The 15,136-nt window shown below is 47.2% G+C and overlaps 1 protein-coding gene across 1 annotated transcript in view; it reads left to right on the top strand.

Annotated features, from left to right (window-relative positions):
• The window catches only part of MYLK4 (myosin light chain kinase family member 4), a 69,989-nt gene that overhangs the window by 43,819 nt on the left and 11,034 nt on the right, over nt 1–15,136 (top strand). Inside the window, exons 3-7 of the mRNA XM_029243962.1 lie at nt 5,767–5,845; nt 9,337–9,442; nt 13,413–13,506; nt 13,581–13,690; nt 14,577–14,718. Of these exons, the coding sequence (XP_029099795.1) occupies nt 5,767–5,845; nt 9,337–9,442; nt 13,413–13,506; nt 13,581–13,690; nt 14,577–14,718 (531 nt within the window). The remainder of the gene's footprint in view (nt 1–5,766; nt 5,846–9,336; nt 9,443–13,412; nt 13,507–13,580; nt 13,691–14,576; nt 14,719–15,136) is intronic.

The raw sequence follows: 15,136 nt of genomic DNA, 5'->3' as shown, positions 1-15,136 counted from the left end.
GTGGAGTGTGTCAATAGTTCTGCACCCTGGAAGGTAGTGTTCTTCCACTTCAGCCCGAGTCTCCCCTCTTCTGCTCACCTCCATTTTGGTGGAGGAATTAAATCACTGGCCATGACTACATTTTGACCAGCAGGCCGGGCGGAGGGTCCCGGGCGGAGGATCCGGGCGGAAGATCCAGGCAGAGGACCCCGGGCGGAGAGTCCTGGTCGGAGGGTCCCGGGCGGAGGGTCCCGAGGGGCGCTTGGCAGCGCGGGCTTTTTCTTGGCTCCCCCCACCCCGATCCTCCCGAGGTCAGCCTGGGGGGGCTGTGGTCTTCGGGGCTGTGCCCCAGACCCATTTCCACACGTGCCCCTGGGAGGCAGTGGTCTGCTGGGTAATCGTGCACCCTGGGGAGGGTCAGACCCTTGAAGGTGGGTGGGAGGCGGCAGGGGTAAAGGGAAACACGAGCAACATGGCCTGCCCGGGGTCTTGCTGGCCTCCACACTCTGGTGGGGCCGCCCGGGCGGGGAGGGACCAAAGCGCCTCCAAAGCCAGAGGGGCGGGGCCGGCGCCGGCGAGCCACGGCCCCCAAACCCGGCAGAGCCTGACGGTCCGTGCGGGCCTCAGAGCCTCCGCGTCCGGGCTCCACCCGGGCGGGGTCGTGAGATTCCCTGGTGGGCCCCGGGCGCTGATGGCTGCCGGACGGTCCGCCACCCCGGGTGGCCGAGAAGCACCAGGTCAGAGCGCGGGAGAGTCTGGACATGTGGGAAGTGGGGTGGCGCGGGGCCGCAGGCAGAGTCTCGTCGGCAGCTTGTGTGAGAAGAGCAGGTGCGCCTCGGAGGGCTGAGCAGTCCCTGTTCGGGGCAGACGGGGAGACGGCGGTGGCTAGGAAATCAGAAAATACGGATCTGGTATGAGATGTCTCAGGTGAGCTCATCCATCAGCAGTGAGACGAGGGAAAGTCAGATCCTTATGACCCAAGTACCCAATGTGACTGGATCTTTAGGAGAAGACTTTTAATTTGTTCCAGGTTAATTCTAACCAGTTCTTTTGAATCGACAAAGCCAGGCTGGAGAGGAGGGTGGAGGAGGCCTATATAGTCAGTAGTCTGCGGCTCTGGTCCACAGCCTGGCCCCCCAGGCAGCAGCGCAGACCAAGGGCCGGCCTCTCGCGTAAACCTGGGTCTGCACAGCCCTGCTCAGCACCCACGTGTGGCCACGGGGCCTTGGCCGCAGCAGGGGTTGTAGAAATAAGAAAACTCAAAAGTGTGTTTAGATTAAGTAAAACCTGTGGTCAGTGAGGAGTAGCCTGACAGCACCTCTGAGCAGTGCGGGCCCCCATCCGTCTTCTCTGGCTGGAGGGGCTGTTCCCTGTGCAGTGTGCCGCCTTTTCGTGGAACTGTCCATGCATCTTATAATCAAATGAAAGCAGGATTGCCCGCGTCTCTTCCCTTGACAGAGCCTCCGATTAGACTTTCCCGAACCAATGCCTTTGATTCCGGGCTCTTTCTTGACATACACCCGTGAGGAGTCCTATTTCCTTGGTTTCTGGATGAAGCCTGTCCCTGGAATTGTGGACACACCAAGAGGCTTTAGTCTTCTGTCCGATTATCCCCGATGTTTTCCGCAGCCTGGGGAGGGTCCACTCGCTGGGCTCTGAGGTCAGGGTCAGCACTTGCCTTCCTGCCAACGTCAGGTCCTGTCCTACCAGACCCTGCACATCACAAAGGGGGTTGTATCAGCCAGGGACTTTAGGGGCCTTCTCCTTAATGCCCAGGGAATCTGAGTGTGCCCTGAGAATGAAGAGAAATAGATTGCTGTCACAAGTGATCTCTACAGTCATCTTCTGTGCTCAGGCAAGGAAACACGGTTTTAATATTTCTTCTGAAAATTCCTCTCTTTGTCTGCTTTTCGCCTCTGTTTTTCTCTCTCCCCCACGAGGATTCTAATCAGATTTTAACAAGGTCATTACAATTGTTGTAATTTTGCTTTTGTATTTCTAAGGCATAATGTTAAAATTACCAAACATGTTCATCTTGGCACCTCCATAAGCGGTAATATACCCTCAGCTCAGGATTTATGCCGTTAGTTTAGTCGTGGCCCATTGTGATGTTAAGAAAACAGTTTTCTGAAGCAACTGTAGTCCCCAAATGCAGGGCTATGGGTGTCACTTAACATCAGCTAAGTGATGCAAAGGATGTGAGAGTTAGTGGCAGGGTGCACGTCAGGTTGTGCCTGGGTGGTCCGGCTTTTCAGTGATGCAGCCTGACACACGGATGTTCTCGCCATGAGACCACCATTCCGGAAAGCACTTCTTCCTTCGTGCACACGGGCTCACCAGGCACTTCTAGAACCCTGACCCTTCGTGTGGTGCTGGGGAAGAAGAGGTGTAGGGAAAGGTCCATACCCCCGGGGCGGGGACAGTACCATAACCCAGGAAAGGATCGTTCAGAGAAGGCAGCAACCATCTCAGTCTTTCTGTTATTTCAAAGTTAAAGCCATTTCAGGCTTGCTTTTTAAAATAGATTTTTATTGAATGGGAATGAAAGAGGGATTGGGCAAAGTTGTTCAATTGAATTAATTTCGCTTTTGGTTATCCCACCACTCAGGAAAAGTAGGGTTTTAGTGTTGGGCTGGTGAGGCTGGTGGTACACGGCACACACCTGTGCACCCGTGTTGCTTCCTCTAAGGGTCTCGATTCCACGGCAATAAGCGAAACTACAACAGAGACAGGAGTGTGAAGTGCATGCAGTTGGTTTACTCTGTCACAAAGGTCATTTGAAGAACGAATCCTGACCTCTTAAAAGCAGTACTTTGTAGAAGGTGGAGAAGAGTTTGCAAGAATTGAGCGGATAGCTGTAGTTAGGTACTTGCCCTTGAACCTGCTAATCAGAATGGTTCTTCTCTAAAGCACATATTTCAGAAAAGCAGAATGTGAGAAATAGTGTCACCTAGAGGAATGGTCTCCGAAGTAGTTTGATTGTTCACTGCTATCGGCAAAATATTTTAAAGCATATGGCAATATTTTACTCTATTTATAAATGATATAAATGGATAAGCAATACATGTATACATATTTTTATAAACATTTCATATATTACAGACATAAATTATATGTGCTCAATATTACTAATACATATTTTAAAACGTAAGTAAAATATACATTTGAAAAGAATGGAGAAAGAATAGAAATTAGTTCTAACATTTCCTCCATGCCCCTCAAAGACTAGCTGGACAAGCTTGGGAACACAGGTCCACTCAGGACACCAGCCCAGGAAATGGGACAGAGTAGAGAGAGCAAAACTGTGTTTTGAATACTTGGGTATTCGGGCCAAATCCCCTTTCTTTCCCGAGTCATTCTAAATCCACTAATATTATAAAAGGAATGGGGAAATGGTTACAAAAGGAATCCATGGGGCTTCCCTGGTGGCACAGTGGTTGGGAGTCCGCCTGCCGATGCAGGGGACACGGGTTCGTGCCCCGGTCCGGGAAGATCCCACATGCCATGGAGCGGCTGGGCCCGTGAGCCATGGCCGCTGAGCCTGCGCGTCCGGAGCCTGTGCTCCGCAACGGGAGAGGCCACAGCAGTGAGAGGCCCGCGTACCGCAAAAAAAAAAAGGAATCCATGTGCAAATATATGAGTAATGATTAAGTGAACAAATTAATGAGTGACTGTGAGTGAAATGGGGCCCTAGTGCTCGTCTGGTCCGTCAGCATGAATTCAGCAAAGGACACAGTGTCTGGCCTGATTTTTTTATTCCTTAGCAGACCGTGATCATAATCCTTCCAGCACTGACCAGTCCTCTTTAATCAGTACAGAATACGTTTGTTTTTGGAAAACAAACAAGATGTGCTTACACACCTGTACTTCCTATTTTAGCAACTTCTACATATAACTTGGAAACACTAAGAACGAACTTCATACTGAAGTCGCTGCCCAGAAACAGAAGAGGAGAAATACGTCTTCTGTTTTTCGGGAACTCTTCAGTTCAAAGTTCCTCTAGATGTCAGTATGACCTAGGGAAATGAAAATATAATAGCCTGTGGCAATGAATAAAGACCTTCTTACGTTATCTAAATGGTGAATCATATCTGATATATAATTAAAGGAAAAAATGGTCTGGTTTGGAAGCTTGTTTCTTACCTTCCTCAGAATTGGTAGTTCTCCTGTTGGTCAAATCAGAATACTGCACCCAGAGAGCGTCAGCACATCCTGTGGGCACCCACCACTGACACTGAGACGTCCCTGGAGGCAAAGGCCTGGAGGCTTACAGCCAAATTCTCAATTTTACATATTTTGATAGATTGAAATTAACTGACACACCAGTTTTTTGTTTGTTTTTTTGGGTTTTTTTTTGGCGGTACGCAAAAAATTGGGAAAAGTGGGAAACTGATGAGAAAAAATGTTTAAGAAGGGCTTCCCTGGTGGCGCAGTGGTTGAGAGTCTGCCTGCCGATGCAGGGGACGCGGGTTCGTGCCCCGGTCCGGGAAGATCCCGCGTGCCACGGAGCGGCTGGGCCCGTGAGCCATGGCCGCTGAGCCTGCGCGTCCGGAGCCTGTGCTCCGCAACGGGAGGGGCCACAACAGTGAGAGGCCCGTGTACCGCAAAAGAAAAAAAAAGAAAGAAAGAAAGAAAAAAAATGTTTAAGAAAATGTTGCAAGCTATACTGGGGTGGGAGTATGTGCTGATTGCTGTGCAAGTATAGAGCAGGGAAACTAAAAGACATTTTCCTGCCCTTTCAACTTAAAAGAGAAAGTTCCGAACTCCTGGGCTCTAATCTCTAATTTTGGTTTTCTGCAGAGTTACTAAACATGCCTCTGTGTTTGAAGGTCCTTATCTGAAAACTGGAAAGGCTCTGAACCTATGGGACTGCCCTTTGGATTGTTTAAAAGCACATTTATAATTTGTCTTGATATCTATGACCTGCACTTACATGGTGTTTCATGCTTGCAAGTCACCCTCAGGCAAATTTTACTCTCTTTCCAAAGAAAAAAAGACTGATTCTTTGGACATCCATACAATTTCATTAACTTATAACGTATAACTTCAGAACTTATGATAATTTGGGTGGATTTATGTGGTATTTAAAAAGGGTTTGCTTAGCTAATTCAGAGAAACCAGGACTGTGAAAAGAATGTTTATCTCCTTAGAAAGGGGCCATCTGTTCTAAGCAATGTAGAAGCTCCTTTTACAGAAGCTTACTTTACTCTCCTACTTTCTGGTTTACAAAACCCACTGACATATAGCCTCTCATTTTTATTTGATTTATATGTGAACTATATCAAGACAATGCAAACAGAGGTCAAGGGTGACAATCGCGTTACAATATCCTTTATCTATCCATGAAGATGGGCCTTCTTCTACAAACAATGCCAGAGTTTTACAAAATTTCTTTGAAAATAGTGAGGTCATTTGCTTTCAAATACTCTAGTCTGTACAGGGCTTCATTAATTCAGACTGTTCTACCCTCTAAATTACTATTTATTTTGGTTTTTTTTCTGTGTTTGAATTGTGTAATATAATGGTTCTCAATATGGGGTGAGTTTGCCCACCGGAGACATTTAGCAATTTCTGGAGGCATTTTTTTGGCTATTACACCTGGGTGGGGGAGAGTACTGTGGGCTTCGGGTGGGCAGAGGCCAGAGATGTTGCTAAACATCCTATAATCCTTGTGACATTCCCCATAACAAAGAATTCTCCAGCCCCAAGTGTCAGAAGTGCTGAGGTCGAGAGAGCCTGGTGTGATGTGTAACTCACATTACTCATTACTCAATCGTGTGCCCACAGGCTAAGGAGCAGGTGTGCTCACACCCTGGCCTGAAGGAAGCAGCACCAGACAAAGGCAAAAGGACGGCACCTCCCACAGGTAACCTTTCTATAAGACTAGATATTTGTGGGTCAAGCTCTGTTATACAAGTCGCGAGGTTGTTCTTGTTCAGAGGAAGTTACATGTTCGTGATGCCCTGTGTCGGGTGAAGTGCTGTTTGAATACCTTTGTTTGATTGGCTTTGGGTCCTACTAGTTACAAACTAGAAATTCTTTGGAGGCCCAGCTGTCAGTCCACTGGTCACGTTTTCTCCTACTTTGCTTCCCCAAAGCTTTTATCTGCCAATAAAGAGAAGCCTGTATAGAGATGCCATTCTGTGAAGCCAAAATTACACCGATCACATGCGTCCTCCATTAAAACACTGTGTCCTATGGTGGCTTTTAGAGAGATCTTCCCGCAAGAACAATCTGAGAAAGAAACGTTTAATAAAGCTCAACACGAAACAGGCTTAGAAGATTTTGCTGTAAGAAATTCCACAGAGCCAAGAGAAAGTGAAGACGGGAGAGACATTTCATGCCCAGAGAGACTGAGCTGACAAGAAAATAATAGCTCTGGGGATGATAAGCAAGGCTCTGCAGATAAAAATGAATGGCCAGTGTTCAAAGAAGAGAAAAATGGGCTTCGTTCTAAGGAAAAGCCTGGTGACCGAGAAGCTAAGGAAAAAGGAGAATCCGAAATTCCAGATGAAACAGGGCTGGACGAGAGTTCAAATAAAGAGCAGTGTGTTTATAGAACTAACAGTGGTCAATCCTATGAAAGGTAGGGTTTAAAGCATTTGCTTCCACAGCTGACGTTTTCTGCAGATCTATGCGCCGTTGCAATTTAAGTCCATATCGAAGGATAACTGAAGTGACTCTGCTTTAAAGCAGTGGGTTAGAAGCCACTTGCCCAGCTGTGTGGAGTTTTCTTGGCCACGTTTTCTTGCCTTTATTTTTTCTTCTTGCCTGTGACATTTTCAGGCATTTTATTGTTTTCTAAGTCTTCTACCGAATGATAGATGGATATAATGATCAGTAGTAATCACATCCAGTACTTTTAAAATATCAAGTAAAAGTTTCCTATTTTTAGCAGTATAGAGCACATCCTTCCTAAGATCGATAACTGAGCAATGATCAGATTGGTCAGATGTATGAGTTGGCTGCTTCCCAAATATTGTGAGGATTGAGTACACAGTAGGTCATTGAATGATTCTTCCTCAACCGGGAAGTTTCACATATAAATTCAGGCAATTATATAGCCAACTCAAATGAATTAATCTCGTTATGATGAGCCACAGAATCTGTTTGGAACAAAGACCATCCCAGTTCAAATATCTGTGGTATTTTTTAGGGATTTAAGACATAATTCTTATTTCTTTTTTTTCTTTTTTTGGCCACCCCGCGCAGCTTGTGGAATTTTAGTTCCCTGACCAGTGATTGAACCCAGGCCCTCAGCTGTGAGAGCTCGGAGTCCTAACAACTGGAGCGCCAGGGAATTCCCCTTATTTCATTCTTGACTAATGTATTTTGGAAACCAATTGTAGAGAAGTCTAATTTTCCAAGAATTAAATGTAACGCTAATGTTTACTAAGAAAGTCCATCACTGCAGAGATGTTTTTAGTAAGGTCTGGAGCTGTTGGGAAACTTAAGTTGGGTCAGTTCTTTCACCAGTAAAGGCTGACTCTCTGCTGTTACCACTCAGAGACCACTGCTCCTTTCATTTTGCTTTAACATGGTCACTTCTATCTTCTTTAAGGAAAGGAAGTGAAAAATGAAGATCAGACTAGCTAGGCAGTCACAAAATGACTGCCTTTGTAAAGGGTCAGTGGACTAACTTGGGGTCGTGAGGTTGTTAGGGAGAGTCCCCGGGGTGCTGGTCATCTCCGCCTGTGACCGTGCTGCTTGGGGTGACGGGATGCATCCTGCTTCATCTCACCCCGAACACTGACATCACCAGCTCTCCATCACGAAGCTTACCTCCCTTCAACAAAGCATCATCTTGAGGACGCTTTAGTGCTCAGAAACTTGGCCATCTGAAAGTTTTCTCCCGGAAACTTTGAGAGCTGTGGCTGGATTTTTATATTCCAGGTAAAATAATGGCAGCAGAAAAGCCATTTTCACATCACGAACCACAGGAAAGTCAGCGACAGGACCTGTTTTGCAGAACTCTCATCCAACAGAGCCCTCGGGCGGCAGTAAGCGGAGAGGGGCAGAGGTGAGCTTGGTCCAGGAGGAGAACAAGAAGAGCAGAATAGATGTGGCAGGTGCAGGTGACAGATGCACATGGAGGACACAGGACGCCGGAGGCGCCGGGGGGACCAACAAGACAAAGTCCTGGGGTCCCCTGGAGCAAAGACCCCCAGGCAGCAAGATCTGGTGACCCCCCTGGGTAGGAAACGGCTTTTCTTCCAGCCCTTTAAAGCTCCTTAACCTTTCCAGCAAACATTTCCGACTACATTTCACTTAGCCTAACAGCCTGGAGGAGACATCATGCCACATTGATGCCATTTGTGTTCATAACTCAATCACTTTTGGGGTTTTTTTTGGTCTGAAGAGACGAATGCCACCAAGAGAATTCTTTCATACCTTCTTCACTTTTCAGCATATTTATGGTGTGAAGGGAGAACGTCCCCATCAAATCATTGCCCAGAGATTTATATTATCTGAATCTTAAAAAATATGAACACTTGGCAAAGTACCTAGCTCAAGATAAGTGCTAAAGAATTACATTTTGAATAAATGTAAATTTTTGAAAGCAAAGTTATTATCTACTCACTTCCCTTCGTACCCTTTGTATGCACATGAGAAGCTGCATGCAGTAGATGTTTAAGTAATGAATAAATGGGGAAATGAATAGGTTCACGGCAAGTAACCGTGGAAAAGTAAAAAGGATACTGGAAGAATATTAGTGAGTAACATGTACTTTAGAGCTGAGGTGGACTGGAGGTTAGATGCTTAGGCTGGAAGGTAGAAGGCGGGAGAAATTTGAGAGCTGTACAATATATACTTCACCAGTTTTACTGGGTGTTTGATTTCAGCCAGGAAAAATGCACCTTGGCACCTTAAATGTGTCTTGAATACTGGCTAAAATATTTTGGAAAGTCATATATAGTAATATCAAACCTTTCAATGACATGAAGAAAATGTTCATCTTTTTCTCTCTGCCTTAAAGAAAATAATGGACTTTATCAGTGGTGCTTTTAAAAAAATGGGTCAGTTTCTGGGGTTTGTGTTCAGATATCTCCAGTTTGAAAGTATTACCTGTTTGGACTGTACGGGGCTTGGAGATTTGTAGTTGTTTGACGTTTCTGAAAGCTGCCCTGAGGGAGCTAGGTGCCACGGTGCAGAGTCTCTGACACCCCTTCTCAAAGGTGTTGCGCGTCACCTTCATGAGCCATGTATCCTAACACGAAATGAAAACTTACATTCCCTGGATCATTAGAAATCAAACAGGTGGCCCACTGTGTTTTCTTATTAAATGAGCACATTTGCACTCTAGGCCCAGGCTTGGCCCTTGGGCCGCTTCTCACGCATCCCTTCTCTCACCTCCAGACGAGGCCTGGGCACCACCTGCGCCGTTTGATCACCGCATCGTGACAGCCAAGCAGGCCGGGGTCAACAGCTTCTACACCGTGAGCAGAACTGAAATCCTAGGAGGGTGAGTAATGCTCACAGCTTCAACACTCTCGTGACAAAAGAGGAAAGAAGAGCGCTTTCAAAGAGACAGGTCCTTTTCTGTTGTTTTAATTCTTATAAGTGTTTTTATTTTTATTATTTTTATTATTTTAGCTTTTGTACTGCTTCTTCATGTTTTTAAATTTTTATTTTATATTGGAGTATAGTTAATTGATAACGTTGTGTTAGTTTCAGGCGTACAGCGTAGTGATTCAGTTGTACATATACATGTATCTATTCTTTTTCAGATTCTTTTCCATTATAGGTTATTACAGAATATTGAGTAGAGTTCCCTGTGCTATACAGTGGGTCCTTGTTGTTTATCTATTTTATATATAGTAATGTGTACATGTTAATCCCAAACTCCTAATTTATCCTGCCCCCCGCCCCGCCTTTCCCCTTTGGTAACCATAAGTTTGTTTTCTATGTCTGTGGGTCTGTTTCTGTTTTGTAAATAAGTTCGTTTGTATCATTGTTTTAGATTCCACATATAAATGATATCATATGATAATTTGTCTTTGTCTGACTTACTGCACTTAGTACGACAATCTCCAGGTCCACCCATGTTGCCGCAAATGACATTATTTCATTCTTTTTTATGGCTGAGTAATATTCCATTGTATATATGTACCACATCTTCCTCATTCATCTCTTGATGGACATTTAGGTTGCTTCCATGTCTTGGCTATTGTAAATAGTGCTGCTATGAACAAAGAGATGGATCTTGAGAATTTCATAAGTGTTTGCCAGTCTCAACCAGAGAACAGGAAACATCACAAGCGAACATTTTAAGAGATGAGAGATGTTAACCATTTCTGAAAATCATCACTGATGCCGGAGAGGTTGATGTGGTGACTACCCTCCACATTTAACATCTGCCTCACTTCCTGTGCTGTCGTGTCTGGAGTGAGTCCTCAGACGGTTTGGAAGCTTGAACACCGAGGAGCAGAATGTAGAAATGAGCGAACACTGTATTTCTCATGGCACGTGTCTGTCATTGTTGGTTTCCGTTTATGCCGTTACCGTATGAATTACTATTATTGCTGTATTTCAGTCGGTTACTTGCCTCCCAGAAGGACTTATTGGCAGGACATCCCCATCTCCCTGAAGTAGGAAGAGTCAAGTCTATCGGGGGCGGGTCGGTCACTGGGGGAAGTTCCTCCTTCTTCTACCTCAGTCACAATAATCCCCCTGCGAGATCTTGGAACTTAAGGCTTAAATTATTCAGTTGACTCCCATCAGCATATCTATGTAAAATAGGAAGAGGAAAGCAGAAGATTTATACAAATATATAGAAATTTACTTACCAACACAGGGAAAACACGCGTGGCTACTACAGAGCGCGTTCCTGCCTATGGTCCTGGGGGTGAGGTTGATTTTGCAAAGCCCCTCCCCCCTCTTCCAATCCCATTTACCTTTTGCCCTTTGTCACGTGGACACACATGAACTTCCTCCTCCTCCGCTGGCCAGCTGACCCATTGTGGCGAAGGCCCCTCAAGCCTGTGAGGATGGGCTGAGGGGGAAAGGGATACTTGGGTGGCAAGCCAGCGACTGTTTCTCTAAAGGAGAGAAGTTATTTGCAGAAGCGGCTTTGAAACAACCACCAGGGTTTGTGCGTGCTTCTGATCGAGGTTTGTCAGTGACTCTTAGAGTTTCCTTCCTGCCCCTTTGGGCAGCGTTGACTCTTCTTTGTCATCCTGCAGGCAGGACCAGCTGCCCATCACCCCCTGTTCTGGGCTCAGTAAGTAAGTTAGAGGAAGACAGTCAGATGTGTATGTTTGCCTCAAAACACAAAGAGGTCATCAGCAGGTGGACCTCCTTCTCAGTAGTAGGAGAGTCAACATGCAGCAAATTATCCTGCACTTTGGGCAGAGCTACTGCACCATGGCAAGGATCCCTGGACCCTGCATGCGGTGTCAGGCCCCTGAATTTTCCTGGGGTTCATCTCCCCCGTGGCCTTAGAGTCCCTGCTCACCCCGTTCAGTTAGCATGACGTTATCAGCCTGGTGGACCAGCAGGGACCCTGTGAGGTCACCTCATCACTCAAAGCTTTGCAGAATAAACCAGGCCAGAGAGACAGACGGGGTGGCCCTAAAGCAAAACAGCGACGAGGCACCACTGCTGGGCCAAGCCGTTCTGGGGGCCGTTGCTAATTAAGAAACAAGCCTTTTCATAATGAACAGCCACATCTGAAGCGCCTGGGGCTGTAGGTTCATGAGCTCCAGGAAAGAGACCACGCCTGGGCCGGTGGGCGGGACTGAAGTCGTGCTCGGCTGTGCTTACGGACCCACCTGCTTCTGCTCAGGGAGCGTGGCTGATGCCCTCGCCTCCACTCCCACCCCTTCACTGTTGCAGCAGCCCTCTCCTCTGCTGTGGGCTTCTGGCCACGACGTTGGGGAGCTCTCCTTCCACTCCTGCATGCGGCCAGCGCGACACAGGCAGGCACGTGGGTTCCAGTTATTTCACTAAATCAGGCATCACAGCAAGCAAGTCAAATTTGAAGATTGTTCTTGAGTGTGCCTTTTGGTATGTGAGGATATTTGAAAGAAGCTGTCTTAAGAAGTGTATTTAGGACTTCCCTGCTGATGCCGTGGTTAAGAATCCACCTGCCAATGCAGGGGACACGGGTTCGAGCCCTGGTCCGGGAGGATCCCACATGCTGCGGAGCAACGAAGCCCGTGCGCCACAACTACTGAGCCTGTGCTCTAGAGCCCACGAGCCACAGCTACTGAAGCCCACGCGCCTAGAGCCCGTGCTCCGCAATGAGAGAAGCCACCGCAGTGAGGAGCCTGCTCGCCACAACTAGAGAAAGCCCGCATGCAGCAACAAGGACCCAATAGATCCAAAATTAAATAAAATTAAAAAAAATACATTTATTAAAAAAAAAGAAGTATATTTAAATTTATATCCAAGCTAAACTGTCAAAAAATCTCACAGGTGATTATGTAATATGTATTTTGATTAAATGTGTCTATATGCAATTTTGTTATTACTTCTTACTTATTTATATGCAGTTTCCAAAAGTAATCTGATATGCCTGACCTACAGCCTGTATCACTCATATGCTTATGAAGCCTAGCTTGTTACATTCATATGTATTCAGAAAGATTCTATTTTTTCTGTGACGGAAGTTCTCAAATTTTAGGGTGCATATGAACCACCCAAGGGGCGTCATGAAAGTGCAGCTTCTGGGGCCTCCCCCGGCCTTCCTGTATCAGTAGGGCTGGGGTAGGGCTGGGACATCACCCCCCAGGGAATTCTGATGCCAGTGGTCTGTATCAGAACTTGACGTGTTCCAGGAGATATTTTTTTAAATTAATTAATTAATTAATTTTTCTCTGCGTTGGGTCTTCGTTGCTGTGCACAGGCTTTCTCTAGTTGCAATGAGCGGGGCTCCTCATTGCGGTGGCTTCACCTGTTGCGGAGCATGAGCTCTAGATGCGCGGGCTTCAGTAGTTGTGGCGCACGGGCTTATTGCTCCACGGCATGTGGGATCCTCCCGGACCAGAGCTCGAACCCGTCTCTGTTGCATTAGCAAGTGCAGAGCTCGAACCCGTCTCCGTTGCATTAGCAAGTGGTTTTTTTTTTTTTTTTTTTTTGCGGTACGCGGGCCTCTCACTGCTGTGGCCTCTCCCACCCCGGAGCACAGGCTCCGGACGCGCAGGCTCAGCGGCCATGGCTCACGGGCCCAGCCGCTCTGCGGCATGTGGGATCTTCCAGGACCGGGGCACGAACCCGTGTCCCCTGCGTCGGCAGGCGGACTCTCAACCACTGCGCCACCAGGGAAGCCCCTGTTCTAGGAGATATTGGCTACAGCACGTGCATAACAGGCTTGCTCATTCAAAGTCAAAAAGAGGGGTGCCAGGCAGCTGTATTGTCCACTGGGCAGTGACTGGAGCAGGGCCCTGGTGGGGACAGACCCTCATGCTGGGCCTCGTCCTCTTCTCTGGCAGGGGGCGCTTTGGCCAGGTTCACAAGTGTGAGGAGAAAGCCACAGGTCTGAAGCTGGCGGCCAAGATCATCAAGACCAGAGGCATGAAGGACAAGGTGAGGGGCTGTGCGGTGTGGGCCCCACCTGGCCGTTGTCCTCTCGGCGCTAAACCAGCCCTTCCCTCTCCCAGGATGAAGTGAAGAACGAGATCAACGTCATGAACCAGCTGGACCACGTGAACCTCATTCAGCTCTACGACGCCTTCGAGTCTAAGAACGACATCGTCCTGGTCATGGAGTAGTATGTCCCCCGCCACTGCCCCAAACCTACCCACACAGCCAGGGCCCGTTTATATGCGGCTGCGGCTCTGTCCTGCCTCGGAGCTGCTGGACCATGCTGGGGCGCCCTGATTCTGACTTGCACGTGTCAGAATCTCATCCACTTCGGGAAGGAAATTACTCGGGAATTGACGCCTCCGTGTGAGATTTTGTTGATAAGTAGCAGGACGACAACAGAGGTTTAGCTTTATTTCCAAGCTGTGCTGTCAAAACCCCAGCTTAACTCTTGTTCTGGGTAACCTGGAGGAAAGTGATTCTTGAACTGCATCTCACCTTTGACCTAATTGCTAATACAAAGCTCATGGCAAACTCTTACAAGTAGGGCTAAGAAGCTTCTGTTTTAAATTACTTTTATAAAAACGTAGTAAGTGTTTAGTTAGAAAGTGAGTCATTCTGACACTGAATTGGTGTTTGTGATTCACATCATTTCCCCACCCCAGCCCCCATTTTGGGTTTTGTTTATCACTGTGCAATGGGGATTTTGGATAATAAAATATCCAGCATCAGCCACATAGAAGCATTTTATCACTGAAATTAGCCTAACCTTCCGTGGTATTTGGGATCCCTCTCCCTGCCTTCTTAGCATCCTCTCCATCCTCCATATGCGTTAGAAATGGCAGAGGTGGACCCATCCCAGAGCTGCAGCCCGGATGAGAGGGCTTTGAGACTTTCCATCTGTGAAAGTGATGGTGGCTCAAATAAGGGCCTTCAACGTAAGAGGCATCTCACTGAGAAGGTAGAGACATAGCTGCCCACACACCTGTTGGAAGAGTCAGAGAGGCTCAGACACGAGAAACACGTGCTCGTCAAGAGGTCATGACTCAGGGCGCCCCCCTCTTTCCCTGCAGTGTGGATGGAGGGGAGCTCTTCGACCGCATCGTTGATGACAACTACAATCTGACCGAGCTCGATACCATCCTGTTCATCAGGCAGATATGCGAGGGGGTAAGGCACATGCATCAGATGTACATCCTCCACTTAGACCTGAAGGTAGGGTGTGTTTTGCATCATCTGAAATGTAAACCCTTCCCAAACCCTCCCCTCAGTGAGTGGACTTGGATCAGGGGGCCCTGTTGGGTACTGTACACCAGCTCGGGAGATTGATCCTGTCACTAGGTACATATTCAGGAATTTGAAAATCTGGATTCTTAGCCTCATCTCCCCATTCTCAACTTCTCTCACCTCCTAATACGTGCATGTCTCCATCTGTAGGGAACGGCTATTCAGATTCTTGTAACTTGCCTTTGTTAAAGGAATTCACATGGGAGATGGTTTCCACCACCACCACCCCCATCATCACCACCACCATCACCATCATCACCACCACCATTGCCACCATCACCATCATCATGACCATCACCACCACCATCACCACCATCACCATCACCATCACCACCAACACCACCAC

This window comes from Monodon monoceros, unplaced genomic scaffold (genome assembly GCF_005190385.1).
Source record: "Monodon monoceros isolate NGI ecotype Baffin Bay Population unplaced genomic scaffold, NGI_Narwhal_1 Super_Scaffold_3, whole genome shotgun sequence".
NCBI classification, from domain to species: domain Eukaryota; kingdom Metazoa; phylum Chordata; class Mammalia; order Artiodactyla; family Monodontidae; genus Monodon; species Monodon monoceros.
This window is presented reverse-complemented; position numbering and strand designations above follow the sequence as displayed.